This window comes from Tamandua tetradactyla, chromosome 18 (genome assembly GCF_023851605.1).
Source record: "Tamandua tetradactyla isolate mTamTet1 chromosome 18, mTamTet1.pri, whole genome shotgun sequence".
NCBI lineage: Eukaryota > Metazoa > Chordata > Mammalia > Pilosa > Myrmecophagidae > Tamandua > Tamandua tetradactyla.
Window position 1 is genome coordinate 5,738,716 of NC_135344.1, and position 24,040 is coordinate 5,762,755.

The following is a 24,040-nucleotide window of genomic DNA, read 5'->3' on the forward strand; positions in this document are numbered from 1 at the left end:
GTGGGACATGACTCCCAGGGGTGTGGACCTTCCTGGCAACGTGGGACAAAGATCCTGGAATGAGCTGAGACTCAGCATCAAAGGACTGAGAAAAACCCTAGAATGAGCTGAGAATTAACATCAAGAGACTGAGAGAACCTTCTCGACCAAAAGGGGAAAGAGTAAAATGAGAAAAAGTGTCAATGGCTGAGAGATTCCAAACAGAGTCGAGAGGTTATCCTGGAGGTTATTCTTATGCATTAAGTAGATATCACCTTGTTGTTCAAGATGCAGTGGAGAGGCTGGAGGGAATTGCCTGAAAATGTAGTGCAGTGTTCCAGTAGCCATGTTTCTTGATGATGATTGAACAATGATATAGTTTTCACAATGAGACTCTGTGAATGTGAAAACCTTATATCTGATGCTCCTTTTAGCTAGTATATCAACAGAAGAGTAGAACATATGGAATAAAAATAAATAATAGGGGGAACGAATGTTAAAATAAATTCAGCTTGAAATAGTGGTAAATGAAAGCAAGGGGTAAGGGGTATGGTACGTACAGTTTTTTTTTTCTCTATTATCATTTTATTTCTTTTTCCGTTGTCTTTCTATTTCTTTTTCTAAATCGATGCAAATGTACTAAGAAATGATGAATATGCAACTGTGATGATATTAAGAATTACTGATTATATATGTAGAATGGAATGATTTCTAAATGTTTTGTTTGTTAATTTTTTTTAATTAATAAAAAAAAGAAAATTAAAGGCATATATTAAAAGAGGATACAAACCAAAAGCATAAGGCAGGAACTCAAGCTTTAGGATACAAATGTCATATATGCAATTCAAAGACTTTTACTGTCTCAGATAGAAAGTATATCAAATAGTTATCAATAATTATCTTACATGGTAGAATTAAAGGTGATTTTTACTTTTTTGCATTTTCCTAATTTTCTGCAATAATAATCAGAGGTGAGGGGTGGGGGACATATATTTTAAAAACAACAGTTATTTATAACTCAAATTAGACTCCCCAGTAAGAATGGGGTGTGATGGATGGGATTGTGTGCCAGCTTGGCCAGAAGATGGTGCCCTCTTGTCTGGTCAGGCAGGCACTGGCCTCACTGTTGCTGCAAGGACATTTCATGGACCTAAATCATCGGTAAGTTGGCTGCATCTACAGCCAACTAAGGAAGAGTGTCTTACACAATGAGATACATTTAATCCAATCAATAGAAGCTTTTTTATGGGAGAGGGAATGACTTCAACAGTTAGAAAAGAAAACTTTCATCTCCAATTCAGCTACCTAGCTTCTCCTGGAAGATTCATCGGAAACCTTCATTGGAGTTGGCAGCCTGCAGCCTACCCTACAGAATTTGGACTCACGCATTTCCACAGGTATGTGAGACACTTTATAAAATCTCATATTTATAGATATCTCCTGCTGGTTCTGTTTCCCTAAACAACCCTAAGACGGAGGGCTTCAAGACCTGTCATCCTTAAAGCTGCCCCAGACTGCAGGACTGAGGACATGACACACATGGCTGCTTTGGGCCTTCACCCAGACCCCCACGGGGCAGGGAATCCAGGAGCCAAGAGAGAAGATTCCATCTCCAGAGGCAGAAGGGTTTCTCTTGGCCACTGCTAAATCCTATAAAAGCTGATTCCTGCTAAAAGAAACGGGCTTCTGCCAGCCAATGTGAACATGCTGTGGTCCTCTAAATACACTATACTTTAAAATGCCGCTACTCTAAGGTACTGATACATCCATAAAATAAAACGTTTTCTCAGTAAACTGGAGATTAGCCCAGGCAAATTTAACGATAGCTAATTCCTTTGAACAGATATGAAAGTCTTTTTAAACTAATTTATACCTAAAACCTAGATTTAAAAATCAGTTAAAGTCCGGAGAAGATGGCGGCTTAGTAAGGTGCGTGGATCTTAGTTTCTTCTCCAGGACAGCTACTAGGGGAGTAGAAACGATACAGAACAGCGCCCAAAGCCACAACAGAGATAAAAAAGACAGCGTACCCCATGCTGGAACGGCTGGCTGGCTGAGAGAAGCCGCTCGGGTGAGATCGCCGAGGTGCGCGGGCTTCACCAGGTGGGGCGGCAAGCAGCCGGAGTCACTCCCTTCCCCCCTCCCGGGCCGGCTGGGAGAATTGGAGAGGCGGTCCCCTGAAACCGCGGCGGCTGGCGCCCACACCACGCGCGGCCCCCCCGGACCAACTGAGAGAATTGGATCGGAAATCCCCAGGCCGCGGAGAACAGTGACGGGTGGGGGAGGCCCCTTCCAAACCCGTGACTCCCCGGGAACGTGCACTCTCCCGGGCGGGCTGCTGCCGCTGGCGCCCTCCCGCCACGCTTGTCGCCCAGGGCCGACTAGGAAATTAGGAAGGGCGCTTTCCCGGGCTGCGGCGGCCAGCAACCCTCCCCGCATTCGGACCCCGGGCCGGCTCGAACCCTTCCAAGCCGCTTCGGCTAGCGAACCTCCCGGATGGCGAGAGTTTTCCAAAGTTAAAGGTCCCACAGCACCTTTTACTGGTGGGACCCGCAGACAAACGTGTGCCACGAGCGCCCCCTACTGGGCAGGATAAGAAAAACAGAACCCAGAGATTTCACAGAAAAATCTTCCAAACTTTTGGATCCAATACCCAGGGAAATCTGTCTAAATGCGCAGACGCCAACAGAAGATAACGGATCACGCTCAAATAATTGAAAATATGGCCCAGTCAAAGGAACAAACCAATAGCTCAAATGAGATACAGGAGCTGAAACAACTAATGTTGAATATACAAACAGAAATGGAAAACCTCTTCAAAAACGAAATCGATAAATTGAGGGAGGACATGAAGAAGACATGGGCTGAACATAAAGAAGAAATAGAAAAACTGAAAAAACAAATCACAGAACTTATGGAAGTGAAGGACAAAGTAGAAAAGATAGAAAAAACAATGGATACCTACAATGATAGATTCAAAGAGACAGAAGATAGAATTAGTGATTTGGAGGATGGAACATCTGAATTCCAAAAACAAACAGAAACTATCGGGCAAAAGAATGAAAAAATTTGAACAGGGTATCAGGGAACTCAAGGACAATATGAACCGCACAAATATACGTGTTGTGGGTGTCCCAGAAGGAGAAGAGAAGGGAAAAGGAGGAGAAAAACTAATGGAAGAAATTTTCACTGAAAATTTCCCAACTGTTATGAAAGACCTAAAATTACAGATCCAAGAAGTGCAGCGGACCCCAAAGAGATTAGACCCAAATAGGCGTTCCCCAAGACACTTACTAGTTAGAATGTCAGAGGTCAAAGAGAAAGAGAGGATCCTGAAAGCAGCAAGAGAAAAACAATCCATCACATACAAGGGAAACCCAATAAGACTATGTGTAGATTTCTCAGCAGAAACCATGGAGGCTAGAAGACAGTGGGATGATATATTTAAATTACTAAAAGAGAAAAACTGCCAACTAAGACTCCTATATCCAGCAAAATTGTCCTTCAAAAATGAGGGAGAAATTAAAACATTCTCAGACAAAAAGTCACTGAGAGAATTTGTGACCAAGAGACCAGCTCTGCAAGAAATACTAAAGGGAGCACTAGAGTCAGATACGAAAAGACAGAAGAGAGAGGTATGGAGAAGAGTGTAGAAAGAAGGAAAGTCAGATATGATATATTTAATACAAAAGGCAAAATGGTAGAGGAAAATATTATCCAAACAATAATAACACTAAATGTTAATGGACTGAATTCCCCAATCAAAAGACATAGAATGGCAGAATGGATTAAAAAACAGGATCCTTCTATATGCTGTCTACAGGAAACACATCTTAGACCCAAAGATAAACATAGGTTGAAAGTGAAAGGTTGGGAAAAGATATTTCATGCAAATAACAACCAGAAAAGAGCAGGAGTGGCTATACTAATATCCAACAAGTTAGACTTCAAATGTAAAACAGTTAAAAGAGACAAAGAAGGACACTATATACTAATAAAAGGAACAATTAAACAAGAAGACATAACAATCATAAATATTTACGCACCGAACCAGAATGCCCCAAAATACGTGAGGAATACACTGCAAACACTGAAAAAGGAAGTAGACACAAATACCATAATAGTTGGAGACTTCAATTCCCCACTCTCATCAATGGACAGAACATCTAGACAGAGGATCAATAAAGAAATAGAGAATCTGAATATTACTATAAAGGAGCTAGACTTAACAGACATTTATAGGACATTAAATCCCACAACAGCAGGATACACCTTTTTCTCAAGTACTCATGGATCATTCTCAAAGATAGACCATATGCTGGGTCACAAAGCAAGTCTTAACAAATTTAAAAAGATTGAAATCATACACAACACTTTCTCGGATCATAAAGGAATGAAGTTGGAAATTAATAATAGGCGGAATGCCAGAAAATTCACAAATACGTGGAGGCTCAACAACACACTCTTAAACAACGAGTGGGTCAAAGAAGAAACTGCAAGAGAAATTAGTAAATACCTCGAGGCGAATGAAAATGAAAACACAACATATCAAAACTTATGGGATGCAGCAAAGGCAGTGCTAAGAGGGAAATTTATTGCCCTAAATGCCTTTATCAGAAAAGAAGAAAAGGCAAAAATGCAGGAATTAACTGTTCACTTGGAAGAACTGGAGAAAGAACAGCAAACTAATCCCAAAGCAAGCAAAAGGAAAGAAATAACAAAGATCAGAGCAGAAATAAATGAAATTGAAAACATGAAAACAATAGAGAAACTCAATAAGACCAGAAGTTGGTTCTATGAGAAAATCAATAAGATTGATGGGCCCTTATCAAGATTGACAAAAAGAAGAAGAGAGAGGATGCAAATAAATAAGATCAGAAATGGAAGAGGAGACATAATACTGACCTCACAGAAATAAAGGAGGTAATAACAGGATACTATGAACAACTTTACGCTAATAAATACAACAATTTAGATGAAATGGACGGGTTCCTGGAAAGACATGAACAACCAACTTTGACTCAAGAAGACATAGATGACCTCAACAAACCAATCACAAGTAAAGAAATTGAATTAGTCATTCAAAAGCTTCCTAAAAAGAAAAGTCCAGGACCAGACGGCGTCACATGTGAATTCTACCAAACGTTCCAGAAAGAATTAGTACCAATTCTCCTCAAACTCTTCAAAAAAATCGAAGTGGAGGGAAAACTACCTAATTCATTCTATGAAGCCAACATCACCCTCATACCAAAACCAGGCAAAGATATTACAAAAAAAGAAAACTACAGACCAATCTCTCTAATGAATATAGATGCAAAAATCCTCAATAAAATTCTAGCAAATCGTATCCAACAACACATTAAAAGAATTATACATCATGACCAAGTAGGATTCATCCCAGGTATGCAAGGATGGTTCAACATAAGAAAATCAATTAATGTAATACACCATATCAACAAATCAAAGAGAAAAATCACATGATCATCTCAATTGATGCAGAGAAGGCATCTGACAAGATTCAACATCCTTTCCTGTTGAAAACACTTCAAAAGATAGGAATACAAGGGAACTTCCTTAAAATGATAGAGGGAATATATGAAAAACCCACAGCTAATATCATCCTCAATGGGGAAAAATTGAAAACTTTCCCCCTAGGATCAGGAACAAGACAAGGATGTCCACTATCACCACTATTATTCAACATTGTGTTGGAGGTTCTAGCCAGAGCAATTAGACAAGAAAAAGAAATATAAGGCATCAAAATTGGAAAGGAAGAAGTAAAACTATCACTGTTTGCAGACGATATGATACTATACGTCGAAAACCCGGAAAAATCCACAGCAAAACTACTAGAGCTAATAAATGAGTACAGCAAAGTAGCAGGTTACAAGATCAACATTCAAAAATCTGTAGCATTTCTATACACTAGTAATGAACAAGCTGAGGGGGAAATCAAGAAACGAATCCCATTTACAATCGCAACTAAAAGAATAAAATACCTAGGAATAAATTTAACTAAAGAGACAAAAAACCTATATAAAGAAAACTACAAAAAACTGCTAAAAGAAATCACAGAAGACCTAAATAGATGGAAGGGCATACCGTGTTCATGGATTGGAAGACTAAATATAGTTAAGATGTCAATCCTACCTAAATTGATTTACAGATTCAATGCAATACCAATCAAAATCCCTACAACTTATTTTTCAGAAATAGAAAAACCAATAAGCAAATTTATCTGGAAGGGCAGGGTGCCCCGAATTGCTAAAAACATCCTGAGGAAAAAAAACGAAGCTGGAGGTCTAGCGATGCCGGACTTTAAGGCATATTATGAAGCCACAGTGGTCAAAACAGCATGGTATTGGCATAAAGATAGATATATCGACCAATGGAATCGAACAGAGTGCTCAGATATAGACCCTCTCATCTATGGACATTTGATCTTTGATAAGGCAGTCAAGCCAACCCACCTGGGACAGAACAGTCTCTTCAATAAATGGTGCCTAGAGAACTGGATATCCATATGCAAAAGAAGGAAAGAAGACCCATCTCTCACACCCTATACAAAAGTTAACTCAAAATGGATCAAAGATCTAAACATTAGGCCTAAGACCATAAAACAGTTAAAGGAAAATGTTGGGAGATATGGATCTTACAACTGGAGGCGGTTTTATGGACCTTAAACCTAAAGCAAGAACACTGAAGAAGGAAATAAATAAATGGGAGCTCCTCAAAATTAAACACTTTTGTACATCAAAGAACTTCATCAAGAAAGTAGAAAGACAGCCTACACAATGGGAGACAATATTTGGAAATGACATATCAGATAAAGGTCTAGTATCCAGAATTTATAAAGAGATTGTTCATCTCAACAACAAAAAGACAGCCAACCCAATTACAAAATGGGAAAAAGACTTGAACAGACACCTATCAGAACAGGAAATACAAATGGCCAAAAGGCACATGAAGAGATGCTCAATGTCCCTGGCCATTAGAGAAATGCAAATCAAAACCACAATGAGATATCATCTCACACCCACCAGAATGGCCATTATCAACAAAACAGAAAATGACAAGTGCTGGAGACGATGCGGAGAAAGAGGCACACTTATCCACTGTTGGTGGGAATGTCAAAGGGTGCAACCACTGTGGAAGGCAGTTTGGCGGTTCCTCAAAAAGCTGAATATAGAATTGCCATACGACCCAGCAATACCATTGCTGGGAATATACTCAAAGGACTTAAGGGCAAAGACACAAACGGACATTTGCACACCAATGTTTATAGCAGCGTTATTTACAATTGCAAAGAGATGGAAACAGCCGAAATCTCCATCAACAGAAGAGTGGCTAAACAAACTGTGGTATATACATACGATGGAATACTATGCAGCTTTAAGACAGGATAAACTTATGAAGCATGTAATAACATGGATGGACCTAGAGAACATTATGCTGAGTGAGTCTAGCCAAAAACTAAAGGACAAATACTGTATGGTCCCACTGATGTGAACAGACATTCGAGAACAAATTTGGAATATGTCATTGGTAACAGAGTCCAGCAGGAGGTAGAAACAGGCTAAGATAATGGGCAATTGGAGTTGAAGGGATACAGACTGTGCAACAGGACTAGATACAAAAACTCAAAAATGGACAACACAATAATACCTAATTGTAAAGTAATCTTGTTAAAACACTGAATGAAGCTGCATCTGAGCTATAGGTTTTTGTTTTGTTTTGTTTTGTTTTGACTTTACTATTATTACTTTTATTTTTGTCTCTATATTAACATTCTATATCTTTTTCGGATATGTTGCTAGTTTTTCTAAACCGATGCAAATGTACTAAGAAATGACGATCATGCATCTATGTGATGATGTTAAGAATTACTGATTGCATATGTAGAATGGTATGATTTCTAAATGTTGGGTTAATTTCTTTTTTTCCATTAAAAAAAAAAAAAAAGAGAAGGGGTAATTGGAGCTGAAGGGATACAGACTGTACAACGGGACTGGATATAAAAACTCAGAAATGGACAGCACAATACTACCCAATTGTAATGCAATTATGTTAAAACACTGAATGAAGCTGCATGTGAGGTATAGGTTTTTTGGTTTTTTTTTTCTTTCTATTAATGTTTTAATTCTTATTCTGTTGTCTTTTTATTTCTTTTTCTAAATTGATGCAAATGTACTAAGAAATGATGAATATGCAACTATGTGATGTTATTAAGAATAGTGATTGTACATGTAGAATGGAATGATTTCTAATTGTTTTGTTAATTCTTTTTTTAATTAATAAAAAAAAAAAAATCAGTTAAAGTACATGCCAAAATTATTACCTCTTCCTTTTCATGGAGCATAACATGCGCTTTGAGACTAGCCACTCTGGAGAATTTCTTGTTGCACACAGGACAGGTAGGGTCTTCCCCATTGTGCGTACACTTATGAAGTGTCAGGTTGAACTCAACATTAAAAGTTTGGGGACACTGGTCACATCGATGTGGCTATTTGGAGAGAAAAGTAAAGAAGCCACTGAAAAACAATCTTCCCATAGATGCTTTGTGTTTAATAAATGTTCTTAAATTATTAACAAGTACTATGAAATACAAACAATCTTTCTAAGGAACACTGGAAGTCTCTCCTAGAACTGAAGTAAGTAAATCCTTAGAAAATAGAAGCAGTAAAGCTGCCATAGAGAATTTCCCAAGGGATTATAAGGACAACATATACTTGTAAAAAATATTTCTAGTAAGGAATCTTGTCTAAAAACAATGTCAGGTTGTAGTCTTTATAAAGATACAGGTGAAAAACTACAACTCACCAGGTTTGACTTTTGCCTGCTATTTCTGACAGATTCCGTTGTTGTAAACAAAATCCCTTCGATTTGTACCAGTTTTTAACAAAGTTGCTGATCTCAGTCTAGAGTTTTCTCAGAAGGGGAAGTATTCTGCCATTTACGGAGACAAAGGTGCTCACTGGTACTTCTCTCTGCAGCCTGAGGACCCTGCTGAAGAACAGGTGTGTGCCCAGCTGCAGGGTGGGAAGGCCGTGCCGGGAGAACACGCTGCATCCTGAGACAGCGCCCATGCTGGACCGGACGCTGGACCGTTGCCCTCCTGGGCCAGTTCTCTGAGCAGGGGGTCCTAGTGCTTTTCCAGCCTCAAGTGGCTCACTGGCTTACATTCCCCTAGCTAGAGAAAACTCAGAGTTCTCTTCTTTAATTGTAGTTTTCACATCACTTTCTGTCTAGCATGTGAATCACTCCACTAAGACACTAAAATTCTTGTCAAACCCTGTAAGAAGAGCACCACAAAAAAAGGGTTCAAATCTCTTTGACAGTATTGCCCTACTGCTGAAACGCCTTTTAAAACATCTAGAATGCCATTTTAAAATGTAAGACTGCTTCAGGATAAAACTCCCTGCTGGAGGAAAATGCTTCAAGATAAAACAATTGTGTGCTTAGTCATAGAGAAAATCAAGACTTTTGAAAAAAGTCTCTTTTTAAAAAAAATATTTCCATTCACTCATAAATAACTAATGCACAGATTCACAAGGACAGGTTCTCATCTTCTCTCATTATCTAACAATAACTAGGAACATACTTAAACTAAAAAAAAAATCAAATATCTGTAGGATATAAGATATTCTATAATTCATCAACCTAAATGAGTATTCAACTTTAATTTTACAAGTTGATTTTTGCAATACCACCAGTTTCAACGCACACATCTCTGGCGTCCCTTTTGAAAATACATACCTTGTCATTTCGCTCGTGATCCCTCATGTGGCGTTGAAACTGGGACTCTTTTGGGAAAGATAGCAGACAGATTTCACATTTATGGAAGTTTGGAACTTGATAGGCATAATTAGTGTTCTCCGCATTCAATGTTAAAACTCCATCTATAAAAGTGCATAAGTATAGACAATGAATACCAGTTGTTATTCTTATCACAGAAACATAACTATCTGGTTATTGTTTAAAGCCTAAATTATTCAGAGATTTATGAGAGATTTTAGATAAATTAAGGATATCTTAAATTAAAAAAAAAACGGACATTTTCTAAATTAGGAACGAGAAACGTTGAGATGCCCGGACATGGAACAACAGAATTCTGAATACTTAGGAAGTCCTTTAAGCTATAACAAGACTCCTGAGGCTTGAGAACCCACCACCATCACACACACACACACTCACACACACTCTAGCCCTTCAACCTCGTGCGACTGCCTCAGATGTTCTGGAAGCCACCACACACCAAGGAAGTCTTCACCTCTCACCACCTAGAGAAGTCATCTATAATCCACTCTTTCTCAACTCACTCAGCAAACAACTTCAGGGCAAGTATAAAAGGCTTTAAATGCTAATTCACTAATTCACTCTATCTAGGAAAACTGCTGTAAAGCCAGATGAAGTAAAAAAGACAAAAAAAAAAAGTTTGATTTGGGAAGATAAGGGATTGCAAAGTCTGGGCCGTCTGCAGTTTTCACAATGTTTCCATAAATCCATCTGGTGAAACTATTACAAGCTTAAAAGTAGTTTCAAATAAGAATAAATAATCAAATATAAGCCACAAAGATTATCCAGAATGTCATAAAATCTAGGTGTCATAAATCTCCATAATTCTTTAAAATAAGTAAATATACTCCAAGTCTTATAATTTGGGCATAAATGTATTACACACATTAACTATTCAAGGACTATAAATGTATCACATACAACTCTTTGTAGCAAATTTGATCCAAATACTATTTAACTTGAGACATCTGGCTGGAGGGCGCAGGTGAGCCCAGGAGCCCAAGAGGGCCTTCTATTATCCCACCTACTGCAAGCATGGGCACTGGGAGCGCCTACAGTCCTTTAGCCATGTCCGGAGAAAAGGCCCTGCTCCCACCTCTGCCCACAGCCCTCGGCCTACAGTGGGACCGACCTCGGCACAAGGACTGTGCATCCCTGAGGACAGGAGTGGGCGACAGGGAAGGAAAAAGGCCATGGCTTCAAAGACGCTTCTGGTATTTCCTCGAGAAAGGGCAAATTCCAGTTTCAAAAAATTCTAATGTAATTCAGCAGACTGCAACTTCACTGAAAAGCAAAATGAGTCTACCAAGGAAAAGCTATACACAATTTTCATCAGATTTATTCTATATCCACATTTGTCTTCAAAGACTATACTTTCAAATTTTCTACACTAAACTGAAAATAAAACAATTTTACACTAATACCAAGTTTATGTACTAACCGCATAAAACTAAAATGGCAAGAATGTCTGCAGGTCTCCCCAGTCCCCCCAAAATGACCACTTTGCTTCAACTGTTACATTACTCCCTTTAGAAATGCTATATGGTAAGAAATATTTTAGTTAGGAAGGAACAAGGAAAATATTTGTTGAAATTGTGTTTTAAGAACCTACTAGCAAGTGTTTCAACCTAAAGGTTGAATATGGTAATGAAAGAGTGCCTCAGCTTAGTTTCTAATGTACAAAGCTGATGTTACTTCAGGATGGAAAAGACAACCACCCTCACAGCCTCTATGTTCAAACTACTTAATATAAATGTTATCCAAATATGAAAGGGACTTAATTAACTGCAACTGATAGTTAAAAGCCTATGAGAATAAGGTATCAATGGCTGAGAGAGTGCAAACAGAGCTGAGAGGCTACTCTTAAATAAACTTCAGCTTGATATTGCTATTTATCATGGTTTGCCAACCCCCAATGAAAACCATTCCCGCCAACCCTGAAGCACACCTGGGCTTTGAGACACTAAAAGGTTCCATGCACTATGATTACTTTCCAGAAACCTACAAACTCCAGATGGATTCCTAGGCCAGATAAGTCCTGAAACCCAGAGAGGCCAGCCTCTCCAGAACATCAGTTAGTTCCATCCCCTGTCCCATATTATCAACAGCCCCTTCCAACATGAAACAGTTAGAATGGGCATAGCCCAAATACCCCTACAGAGTGGGAGAGAGATCAAAGGAGGAGGAGATGTAACAGTGAAGATAGGATTTAACAAATGAATCTGATTGCTGAATCACTATATTGTATTTCTTTTGGTCTCTAGTGTCTTGGAGCAGCTAGAAGAGAAAACAAAAAATCGTGGAACTATAACCCACACCAAATTTTCAAATCTGTTCTATAACTAATTGTTAAAATGTACTTGGAAATGTATCAATTTTTTGTGTATGTCATATTTTACCATTTTAAAAAGGTAAAAAAAAACCTGAGTCAACAAACTATACACTGAAAAATGACGTGATCTTGCTGGTGAATTAAGACTTGCCCCCCACACCCCCCACAAACACACAAAAACAGTTGACAATCTTAAGAAGCAAGACTTCTCTCCTTAACAAAACTCAAAGCAGAACAAAATCTGTTTTTCAGTCAGTTCCTTCCCCAAAACATTGATAATATATTATTAATTTGATCAAAGACAAACTTAAAACAATAAGAATTCAAATTAAAGTATGACGGGGGTGGCAAGCATGTTTTAGTCTCCACCTTGGGCATAGTTTTCAAATCCAAAGCAGCTCTGCCCTGGGGGTAACCACAGAACCAGGTGCCTCGGGGTCCCTGTGAGCCCTGGGGGCACTGGCTCCAAGCTCAGGCAGAGGGCACCCCAGCCAGGGCCCGTGGTCATCTGTGCCACCACTGACCACCCAGGTCCCGCGGTCCTGCCAAAGAAACAGCATAACCAACAAGTGATGGCCGCGTGTCAGCAGTATGACTGGATTATGTGGGGGGTAAATGCAAACATTTATTGTGCACCAAAACTGTACCCACCAATGCACCATGCCAACATTAAGCCACTCCTGGGGCACTGCACAGGGGCGCGCTGCCAGTGGCACTGTCCCGAGGTCAGAAGCATGCTGTTCCCCTTTCTCTTCCCTCCTGAGGGGTCCCTGTGAGCCCTGGGGGCACTGGCTCCAAGCTCAGGCAGAGGGCACCCCAGCCAGGGCCCGTGGTCATCTGTGCCACCACTGACCACCCAGGTCCCACGGTCCTGCCAAAGAAACAGCATAACCAACAAGTGATGGCCGCGTGTCAGCAGTATGACCGGATTATGTGGGGGGTAAATGCAAACATTTATTGTGCACCAAAACTGTACCCACCAATGCACCATGCCAACATTAAGCCACTCCTGGGGCACTGCACAGGGGCGCGCTGCCAGTGGCACTGTCCCGAGGTCAGAAGCATGCTGTTCCCCTTTCTCTTCCCTCCTGAGGGGTGGGCACAACCAAACTTAGTAATCTCATGCTTCTTCCACATTTTCTGGTGAAGTATAAAATCTTAATTTGGCTTTTTAAAATGCATTTTTCTAATCTATAAAAAAAGTGAGGATTATTCAAACTGACACTGGAATATGAAAATAATTAAGCTGTACAAATTTTCTTAGAAGTACAGGTGTATATATAACTACCTAGACAAATACACAAAAATTCCTTATTTCAAACTAGTATGAGTCCTATTTAAAGTAACCTACATTTGAGTAAAAAGGTCAATTCTTTTTGCTTTTAAAAAAATCTGATGCATCATATTTTTCATTATATTATTTCACATATTTTTCTTTGAAGTTTCTAGCATAATCTATCCATTATTTAGTACAAATTTAGGCAACAACAGATGCAAATTTATCAATGTCTAAACCAAGAAGAAGATTCCTGTGCTTCTTTACACTGAGCATGTGGTGACCAACCATATTTTCACTATTTTACAGAACACTGTTTTGTGTTTGCAGTACTCTAATGTACTTGTGTGTGGTAGGTTCTTTCTTCGGAATTCAACCTAACCATTATTTATTGATATAGCACTGCCTTTGAGAAAGTTTTGCTGGCACAATTTATTATGAAAATTATGAATTAAAAAAGAGTGCTTCGGGGCACACAACTTTGTAAAGGTAGCCGCTCTTTTTTGCACTGCCCAGGGTCCTTCTTCAGGACTTGAACATGTCGGCACTTTTGGTCAGGGTCCTGGTAGGCCTCAAAAGAATCCCTTAGGAACAGGATGTTTTGGGTGTTCTCTCTTTTTTTGTTTCCTGGAGTAATGGAAATTTTCAAAAATTGATTGTGGTGATGAATGAACAAACTATGTGATGATACTGCAAGCCACTGACTGCATACTTCAGATGGATTGTATGGCGCATGAATAGATCTCAATAAAATTGCATTAATTTTTTTTGTGAAAGTAAAAGAAAAAGAATGTAAAAGGAAAAGAACCCCTCTCATCTACCAGCTCGTATTTCAAGTTCATTCAAATTTCTGGTCCACAGAGTGGAAAACCTCTCACTGCTCAGAAACTAAAGCACACACTCGGGTGAGGGCTCTTAGCCTGGGGGGCCACGTGGGCTTCTGAAGGCCGGTGAGCCCAGCAGAAACCACCTTCAAATTCATACAGCTCCACACAATGGCCGGACCTAGGGGCTGGTGAAGCCTGGCTTGCAAGGTCCTAAAAGCAAACCAACTCTCTTCCCTCCACCAGGCCCAGCCCACCAGGCCTGCCAGCTCCAGGCTAACCACAGAGGGCAGCCCCTGGTCCCAGCTAAAGGGCCTTGCTCATCTTTAACACGGCCAAGCTCCTACAGCACTCACTGCCGTCACAGCATCCCGAGGACTCAGCTCCCAATATGCACCTCCTGACTAAATCGCATTTAATAAATTAAATAAATTGCAATTAATAGCTCAGTGATCCATACATCCTGATGAGGTGCTTTTTAATATTTTAATATTAAAATGAGAGAGAGGTGTCTAAAGTAGCTGAGCTAACCCCAACCTTTTCACATTTTTACTTAGACGTTTTCAATAAAATATTTCCCAACTATGGTTGATCTTCCTATCCTCCACTCTCAATATCCACTCCCCTTTCTCCATCAGCTCCATTCCTCCAAAGTCTCAGCTCTCTTTTCCATCTTCTGACACCAGAAGGTTCTAAGATGTCACCAAACAGTGGGTAGGAAATCTGACCTCAACTTCCACGTGCTACCACTTTGGATAACCCCGGCCTGTCTTTTCTTACTTCTACGGGAGACTGAAATAAGCACCCCAATTTAGGCATGTTCTTACTCTTAACACACATTCCTGTGAGTGTGAGCCCACTGTCCACAGGGCCTCTTGAAGATGCTACTTCAGTGATTCAGGTGTGAGAGAAATGAACGGGGGTGATCTTGATCTGGACTCCTGGTATCCTTTCTACGCAGAAGACATTCAGACACAGGCAGAGAAGTGCCGGGAGGAGCCAGAAGTCCACAGAGCCCAGAAGAAAAAGGAGAGGACATCAGCACATGACACACGGCAGGGACACAGCCAAGGACCCCCAGGATGGCTCGCAGCAGCCAGCACCAGACTGTCAGACTCGGGGAGAGCATCGCCTCACTGACGCCTCCACTCTGCACTTCTCCTGGTTTTGAAACCATACACCCACACAGTCCTGTGTTTAAGACAATCATTGTGTGATATGTGACACAGCAGCCTGCAAACCGAGTCAACTCCTTTTCTACTTTCTTTCCTCCCTCTTTTCTGCTGCTCCTCCTGCATCTGTCAGCACTTGTGTTCTCACACATCTGGACTTTTTCAGGTTAAAGTCTGAAGTATTTCAGCCCATGAAACCTCTCTGCTTCATCACCGCAAGAACGGTGCCAAACTCTACCTCAATGCCTGGCACACGAGGTGTACCCGACAAATATTTGCTATACATCTGGTGATCAGATAAAGGCTATGATTTCTTTGGCCCCTTGGCAACTGGTGTGATGCTCCCACAACCAATAAATTTTATTCCTACTTCCAGCCCCAGTGACTCATGCCCTTCACTCAGAATTACTGAGTTAGATTTACTCTTCCACCAGTTACATTTCTACTAAGTACTTTTATTTCATACATATATGCCATAGCCATTTGGTTCTTGGTTAGTCATGAGATCCCAGGAGCTACATGGAATATATCTACATTATTTTCTTTGGAGAATCTGTCTGAGAAAACCAAACCTCTCATTAGATTAACAAGCACCAGGTACAAGTACCTGCTTTACTCTAGGAAGGAACACACACCTTCACCCCAAAAGTGCCTGCCCCAAGAGAGGTATGCAGAATCAGGGAAGACTCTTGCACTTTCTGCATTTAACCATCATCTATATAAATGTATCTACTAACGAGGAGGTGCTCATCTGGTGTACTCATATGGAAAAATTATCCTAAAAGCATTCAAAAGCAGTGTGTTCAGTATGCTATAGTTTAGTTTTCTTAAAAAAAAGGGAAGGTGGCATTTACTTGTGTATACATAGGATATGCCTATAAAATTACAGGAAGTAAGGATGAGTGATGGTGGCGCAGTGGCAGAGTTTTCGCCTGCCATGCCAGAGATCCAGATTCAATTACTGGTGCCTGCCCATGTAAAAAAAAAAAAAGAAAGAACTATAGGAAATAATAACAGCTGCGGTTGCTTGTTGACTGTGGAATAGTGCTGAGAAGGGAAATGTTCATATTTTTTAAATTTTGAACTATGATAATGTATTCCCTATTCAAAAATGATTAAATTGAAAATGTAAGAAAGATAACAACACTTTCTTGGGGGAAGGAGGCAGGAAATATGATTCATTAAGTCCACACACTTGTTGGACTGCTAAGGAATGTAAGACCGCAGAGGAGGGAGGCAACATGGTCAAAGGCACACAATTAGCCAACGGCAGAACGAGGACCAAGTTTCCATTCACAATCCCAGGCTTCCCCATACACGAGGCTCTCACGTTGCCCAGGGTGATGGCGTCTGGTAGGAGACCCCAGTTTCTACCACGGGCCTGGCATAAAAACAGCAGTGAGCTCGCACTGGACCAGCATTTTACCCCTGTGGGAAGGTGGAACTTTAGTTTCAGCATCACATACAGTCAGCTGAAAGCCAAAGTAACTGAGTTGCCAAGAACATGAGTCATTTCAATGAAAAATGATTCTGGAGAACGCCGGTGCTTGTGTGATAAGCGACGTGACATGTACCTAGGATGTGGCATTAGCGTTGTCACGGGCCCTGGTGGGATCTGCTCGCCCATCTTCTCCCAGTCAACAGCGCCCTAGGGTCACGGTCCCCTTACTCAGGAGTGCTCCAGGCCCATCCTGTCAGCACTTGTGTCAAGCCTGTTATTCTTGATACATTCTCATTATTTTTAAAAGGAACATCACACCCTTTAAATGTATCCTCTACTACCCATAAATTCTAATCCCAAAGAAAGACATGATACTCAAGTAGATGTATCTTCAGGGACCACATACAAACACACAACCCAAATTTAACAAAACAACAGTATCTCAAAATTATAACAGAATAAAATCTCACTTATTCTATAGGCTCACCTTCTAGTTAGGACACTGAGAATTCTGGACTCCAGATCTGAAAGTAATATAGCTAGGCATAAAGCTTCCTTTTGACAATGAAAAAAAACGAATTTTCTATATAGCAAAATATTTTACATTCTTGCTCTTCTGTGGCTGCCATTAGTCTACCCTCTCTTAACATCAGACGCCTGATGCCGTCTGCAACGACAATCACGCTGACCTTCAGAGAAAGTCCTAAAAGGTGCTGTAAGGAACAGTGGGTGAGATTCAGTCCAATTTCCAATAGCACGTGTATACACCGCACATCCTATTTGTAGTGTATACATCTTGAAACATGGAGAGCCGTAGATCCAAATGCGGGTTACAGGTAACAGACGAGACAGACAGTTACGGAGCAGGACCTCAGGTTGAGTCCCGGTACTACCACGTTATTAGTTGTGGGTCTCTGGTAAACCAAATAATCTCTCTTTGCCTGTTTCTTCACACAAAGATGAGGATGATGATTTCCATCCTACACACTATACAGTTGTTGTGAAGATATACATTTATATAGTAATTGAAACAAAAATACAACGAAAAACCTGTTTTTTTAAAAAAAGAAAAGTGTACAACTTCCAGAATGGCTAAACCTTAAGGATGGGAAGCAACTGGAAATCTCATATACAACTGGAGGGAGTGAAAATTGCCCCAACCACTCCCTAGGAAATGGTTTGGCATATCAAACAAACTTGGACACATGCAGACCTTATAATCTAGCAATTTCACTTCTAGGTATATACACCTAACAGAAATGTCTACATGTGTGCACCAAAAACACGTTTAGAAGAAATGTTCACAACAGCACTATTTCTAATGGCCATAAACTTAAAACAACCCAAATGCCTTTCAACAGCAGATCAGAGAAATTGGAGCAGTTCATATAAAGGAATACTATAAACCAATGAGAATGAAGAAACAACCACTCTATAGAAACATAGATGAATCTTACAGATATGCTGCCCAAAGAAACGCCAGATAAAAGAAAACATTCTATATGATTTCACTTTATAAAGTCCACAAATAGGAAAGAGGGTGGTTAGCCTAGCACCCCATCAGGCTATGGACACAGACGGAGTTTAGTGGGAACTAGTCCTCAATCTGGGTGCTGGCTGCAAGGAGGGCTCTCCCTGTGAAAGCCCCTGAGCTGAATACATGACCCCTATTCTTCTCTGCATGCTATACATATGCTTACAGTGTATTTAAAAGTCAAGTGCTGTAATATACAACCTTCTTCTCTACTCCTGCCTTTGCCTCTAGACTGGGGTAAGCTACAAAATCCCATGGCCGCAACCATGGTTCTGCATGTGATGCCACCAGGGCCACATGGCCCAGGAAGCCTGGAGCCTTCACTTCTGGCCACTGACAGAAACATTCACCAGCTCCTGCCCGAGATAAGACACCACGATTCCAGCCAGCACCAGGACCACAAGCCTGGATTCCCAAGGCTTCCCATCATTAGCTTCCGTGCCTCCTATAGCACCACCAGACTAAAGGCTCAGGAGTGACAAGAGCGTTAAAGGCCTACAGAGCTACAGATACATGCACTGCACGTTACACCTATAGTGAGCAGACCACACTTACTCATGCTTAATATAAGCACCTTACATCTCGTCCTAGCCACAGGATGCTCTGCTAAATGATCAGTGATACAACAAAGGCAGGCATCTGTATTTCACCACTCTGCCCCATCTTGTCCACTCTGCTCCACATCTTTTTAACCCATTCACTCAACGTTTACTTAGAAGCCTTTGCAAGCTGACAAGGGCCACGGGAGTCTCAAGCCCGTGGCCTGCTGCACATGATGGGCAATGACAGACTTTCTAAAAACGTGCTGAGTCAGTGTTTCCTGGGTAGCACCAGCTGTCTATGAGGTGATTCTGGATAATACAAGAGTAAATAACTTTCAATTTTACTGGCTATGTATAAATTTTAATGTGCCTTGGGAAAGAAGGTATAACACATCAAGCCTTTGATCTTACTGGATCTTCAGGGAAATAAAGCAGTTGTGGACAGCACATGAACATGCCCAAACCCACACAGGAGGTCATGAAGCAGAGTGCGTGCTTGTCCTCTGAGGTGGGGCTGTCAACCTTAAATAAACAGGCTTCTGTAATCTCAAGGAATGGAAGGTGTCAGTACTGCCAAGATGAAGCTATCCCCCCTGAGAATGCTACCTACCAGTGAAATAACTGAAAAAGATACATCAGGCAAAAGCACTACACCATGATCTTCTTTCTTAATGAACGCTCTAAAGCTGACAGCATTCCACATTTAACTACTTACTCAGGGCCAACATCAATTCAGAAAATTTTAAAAATATATTTTCCTCTTAGATTCAGAATCACGAATCAAAGATTAAAATTCAAGACTCAATTAGACTTACAATTCAGAAATCCATGTTTCATTTTCTAGTTCACATTTACAAGCAATTCTCCCAACACTTCCAACAAGTGACATACCATGAAAAAAAACACAAATTAAATTAGAGCCGTCCCTCATACCACATACAAAACAAACCATAAACAGCAAGCAGAAAGTGTTAGAAGAAAGCCAAAAAAATAAAAAAAGTTGATATACTGGAGGTTGGGAAGGTCTCTTAAGCAATCCAGCCATCGTGCTTGCTGGTAGTTATCCAAGTGAACTGAAAAATATGTCCACACAAAAAACTGCCCACAGATGTTTAAAGCAGCTTCATTCATATAGCCAAATACTGAAAGCACAAGATATCCTTCAAAAGATGAATAGACAATCTGTTACATCCATACAATGAATTATTATTCAGTGAAAGAAATAAGTTCTCAAGCCACAAAGGAGACCTGAAGGAATCTTAAATGCATGTTGCTAAGTGAAAGACAGCTGTCTGAAAAAGCTACACACTGTGTGATTCCAACTATATGAGATTCTGGAAAAGGCAAAACTATATAGGGAAAATTAAAGGACCAGTAATTGCCAGTGGTTTGGGGTAAGCTGGGGAGGTGAACAGGAGGAGCACAGGGGGTTTTAGGGCAAGGAAACTAATTTTTTAATATGATAGAGGTGGCCGCTATGTGACATGATGCATTTGTCCGTAGAGCACAAACAGTGAACTCTAAACTACTTTAGTCACTACTCACGTATCAGCACTGGTCACTAAACTGTAACAAACAGACCACACTACACTAGGACAGGAAAAACTACACAGGGAAAAAAGGTACATGGGAATTCTCTCTACTCTCTGTTCAATTTTCCGTAAACCTAAAATTGTTATTAAAAAGACTATTCATAAACTTTTTTTAAAAAGACATACAGGGTGGGCAACAATGAGGGCAGGCAATGGTGGCTCAGCAGCAGAGTTCTCACCTGCCAAGCCTAAGAACTGGGTTTAATTTCCGGTGCCTGCCCACGTGAAAAATAAAAGGCATATCACCGAATAGCAAATGGATAAAAAACTTAAAACAGGAACTTCACAAAAGAGAACAAATGGTCAATAAACATAAAAACTTATTAGCACAACTGCAAATCAGGAATCAAAATGAGATGCCACTAAATCTACAAAAAAGGCTAAAATGTAAAGAGTGCTGCTAAGACTGTGGAGCCGATGGAGCCCTTCCCTGCAGGATGGAAGGCTATACAATCGGTCTGGAAAACCCTCAGGCAGGACATTATAACTCGGCCACTCACACATATGTTTACCAAAAGACGTGTAAAACGTGTTGTGTGGCAGCATTTATCCATAATAGCCAAAAACTGGAAGCAACTTAAGTATCAATAACAGAATGAATAAACATAATTGTTCTGTGTTCATACAATGCACACATTTCTGCTACATAACAGATGAATTTCATAAAAACAAGTACTGAATGAATGAAGCCACAAACAAAAGAGTACAGTGTAACTAAATACTACATAACTCAATTTCATTTTAAAGCAGATAAAACTAATCTATATCCAGAAGTCTGGACAGCGGCTGGGGAAGGCCAGGTGGCAGCGATGGGGAGGGAAGCGTTTCACTTACCACCCGTGCACTTTTCTATATAGATGTCTTATTCAATCAAAATAATTACTTAAATATAATAAGGAGGTTTCAAATAATCATCCACATCTGGCTTCTCTTGCAAAAGCTATAGCATATGCTTTGGCAACAATAAACAGAGCAGAGTCTACATAAGACCGGATGCACAGCTATGCCCCAGCATCGCCACTGCTGCTCAAGGAACTGTTATTTCCTGCAACCTGCGATCGCTTCACTGGGGTGCATTACCTGTCTAACCCACTACTGTATTAAGAGTGCACAGTCTTGTTCACAGCAGTTTCTTAAATCACATGACTCCTTCATTTTAATTCATGAACGTAATGGTTTTTAAGCATACTGACAGAAATTTGGGGGAAGGCACAATGGCCCAGGCTGTCTTTGAACCCCTGGGCCTGCCTGGCTCTGACCAAACCGCCTCATTGCGCGCCAGCACGTCTCAGGCTCGCCTGCACACTGCAGTGCCCTGGCACTTCCAACAGCACTGCCACCCAGACCCTCCCCAGCCAAGGCTAGGCCATCTGCAACTTTAAAGCTCCACTGGTTGCTCCATAAAGTGCTTCCATATATTTACTATCATGTTTCATGTGAATAAGAAAAGGAGTTCCATGAATAGTTTGAAAAATACTGTTCACTCCTTAAGAGCAGAGATATTCCTTCTTTACATAGTGACAATGAAAAAGTACCTGACACAAAATAAGCACTCAAAAACCCGAACTGACTTTATCTAACCAAGAACTACGTTTCACCAGGTTGCCTATCCCAGCGCAACGAGAGAGACCAAGACTACAGACCCACGTTAACTCCCAACGTGATGCCAGGATCAGGACATCTGTAGAAACTACCTGATCATACTTCTCTCAAAATACTGAAGTTGCCTACCTAAAAAGTTCAAGTATGGAGACTGGAGGGACCTCCTTTATGAAACCTTTTTGTCCTTGAACACCTGTCACTGTACCTAGTTTTGCCCTTGAAGCAAAGGGGTACTCCACGTCACAACCATAAAGCCTGAGGCACCACACCCTGCTGCCTTGCAGAAGCACCTTCTTTCCTCGTGGTTTGTCCTAGCAGTCCCCTCCCTGTGGAGGAAAGAGTGTGGGGTTTCTGAATTCATCCAAGAAAACCTCAATTGGCCTGAACTGGTCATCTGAGCAAGAAAGGACTTGTTCATTCAGTTGGCTCAAGGACTGCCTGCATCAGCTCTCTGGAAATGAACTGAACAAATATCCCTCCAAAAGAAAAAAGAAACTTAGCAGGAAGCCAACTAAAGATGCATACTATGAAGGAAAATTCTGCACCAGTTTGTTGGAAAAAAACAGAGGATATCATGCAAAATTCCAAAATGTGGATCCCATCAAATTTGTATTACTGTTTATTAAGAGTAAACTAAAATAACTATGATGAAAAAAATCATCTCACTCATCTTTATGTCCCCACAAGCACACAGCAGATGTTCAATAAATCATCGCCCCACCAACTATGACCCTGAGAAACGCTTTCTTAGTATACCCACTCCCATTTACTTTCCCAGGATTCACTTTGGGCATCATTTCCTCCCAGGGGCCTAAACTCCATCAAGTACCTGTTATTTGCTCCCATCACAGGCATACACTGGCCTCGAGAGCGAAGGTGGAGCTCATATCTCCATGGCTCCCCTTTGGGTCCCTCACCTGGCACAGTGCCCGTCTACCCCTGCAAGACCTCTGAAGACCCCTACTGAATCAGTGAGCAAACCCATTTATCCAGGCACAATCAGAAATGCAGGTTTGGGACTCAAGTGCAAATTCAAATCCAACCCTGCCTCTTATAAGGACCCCTTTCCATGCTTAAATGTTACTGAGGACCCCAGAGACCTTTACTTTACATAGGTTGTATCTATTGATAGTTGCCCTGTTTGAAATCAAAACTGAGTCATTTTAAAAACATTTACTGATTCATCTAGAAATAAATTAAGCCTGTTATATGTTAACATAAACATTTTCTAATGAAAAATTATGTTTTCCAAATCAAAAAAATGGTAATAAGGGTGACGTTTTTGCCCCTCTCTTGAACGCCTGGCTTACCTGGAAGCAGGTGGAGTCTCACCTGCGCCTGCACGCGCTCAGCCGCAAAGTGCTGTTTCTGACTGAGGCACACCTAGAAAACCCAGCCTCGCAGTCTGGTGCCCCTCACACCTCGACATGTGCTAAAGACACAACAGTTTTACCACCAGTGCTTTTGCACATGCACTGTCAACGTCACGGGTGAAAGAGCGAAATGGTCTCAGGGCCACGACGAGAATATTTACCTCACACGCCCTGGCCAGGCCTGGGCGAGCCACGCTCCGGGAGCCGATGGTCGGGGTGGAAGGACAGGCCCCCAAGGCGCAGAGCCAGGGCCAGCCAGGCCGGGCCCCGGGGAGGACAGAGCCGGGCCCCGGGGAGGACAGAGCCGAGACCCGGGGGCCCGGCCACTGGTACCCCCAGGAGTGGGAGTCCATGCCGAGGAGGCCCCGGGTCAGGGAATGGCCGCAAGACCAGAGGGCCTGGCCAGAAGGCTCCTGCAGAAGTCCGCCTGCCAGACCGGACACCGGGGCGGAAAGAGGAGGGCAGACCAGACGCCCATCTTTGAGGAAGATGTTACAGGCCTTCACTGCCAGGGAGCTTGGGGATGAGGCGAAGAGAACCACTCTCAGGTTTGGGGCCTAAACTACCAACCACGCAAC

The 24,040-nt window shown here is 41.2% G+C and overlaps 1 protein-coding gene across 9 annotated transcripts in view; it reads right to left on the reverse strand.

Annotated features, from left to right (window-relative positions):
• Positions 1-24,040, reverse strand: part of ZNF236 (zinc finger protein 236) — a 190,625-nt gene that overhangs the window by 164,658 nt on the left and 1,927 nt on the right. For 4 of the 9 annotated variants that reach the window (XM_077135205.1, XM_077135204.1, XM_077135200.1 and 1 more), the window contains exons 1-3: positions 12,758-12,868; positions 9,736-9,878; positions 8,318-8,482 (exon numbers count right to left, since the gene is read on the reverse strand). In XM_077135205.1, coding sequence (XP_076991320.1) covers positions 8,318-8,482; positions 9,736-9,878; positions 12,758-12,842 — 393 coding nt within the window. In that variant the 5' untranslated portion in view covers positions 12,843-12,868. The other 5 variants (XM_077135198.1, XM_077135203.1, XM_077135202.1 and 2 more) reach the window with 3 other exon arrangements.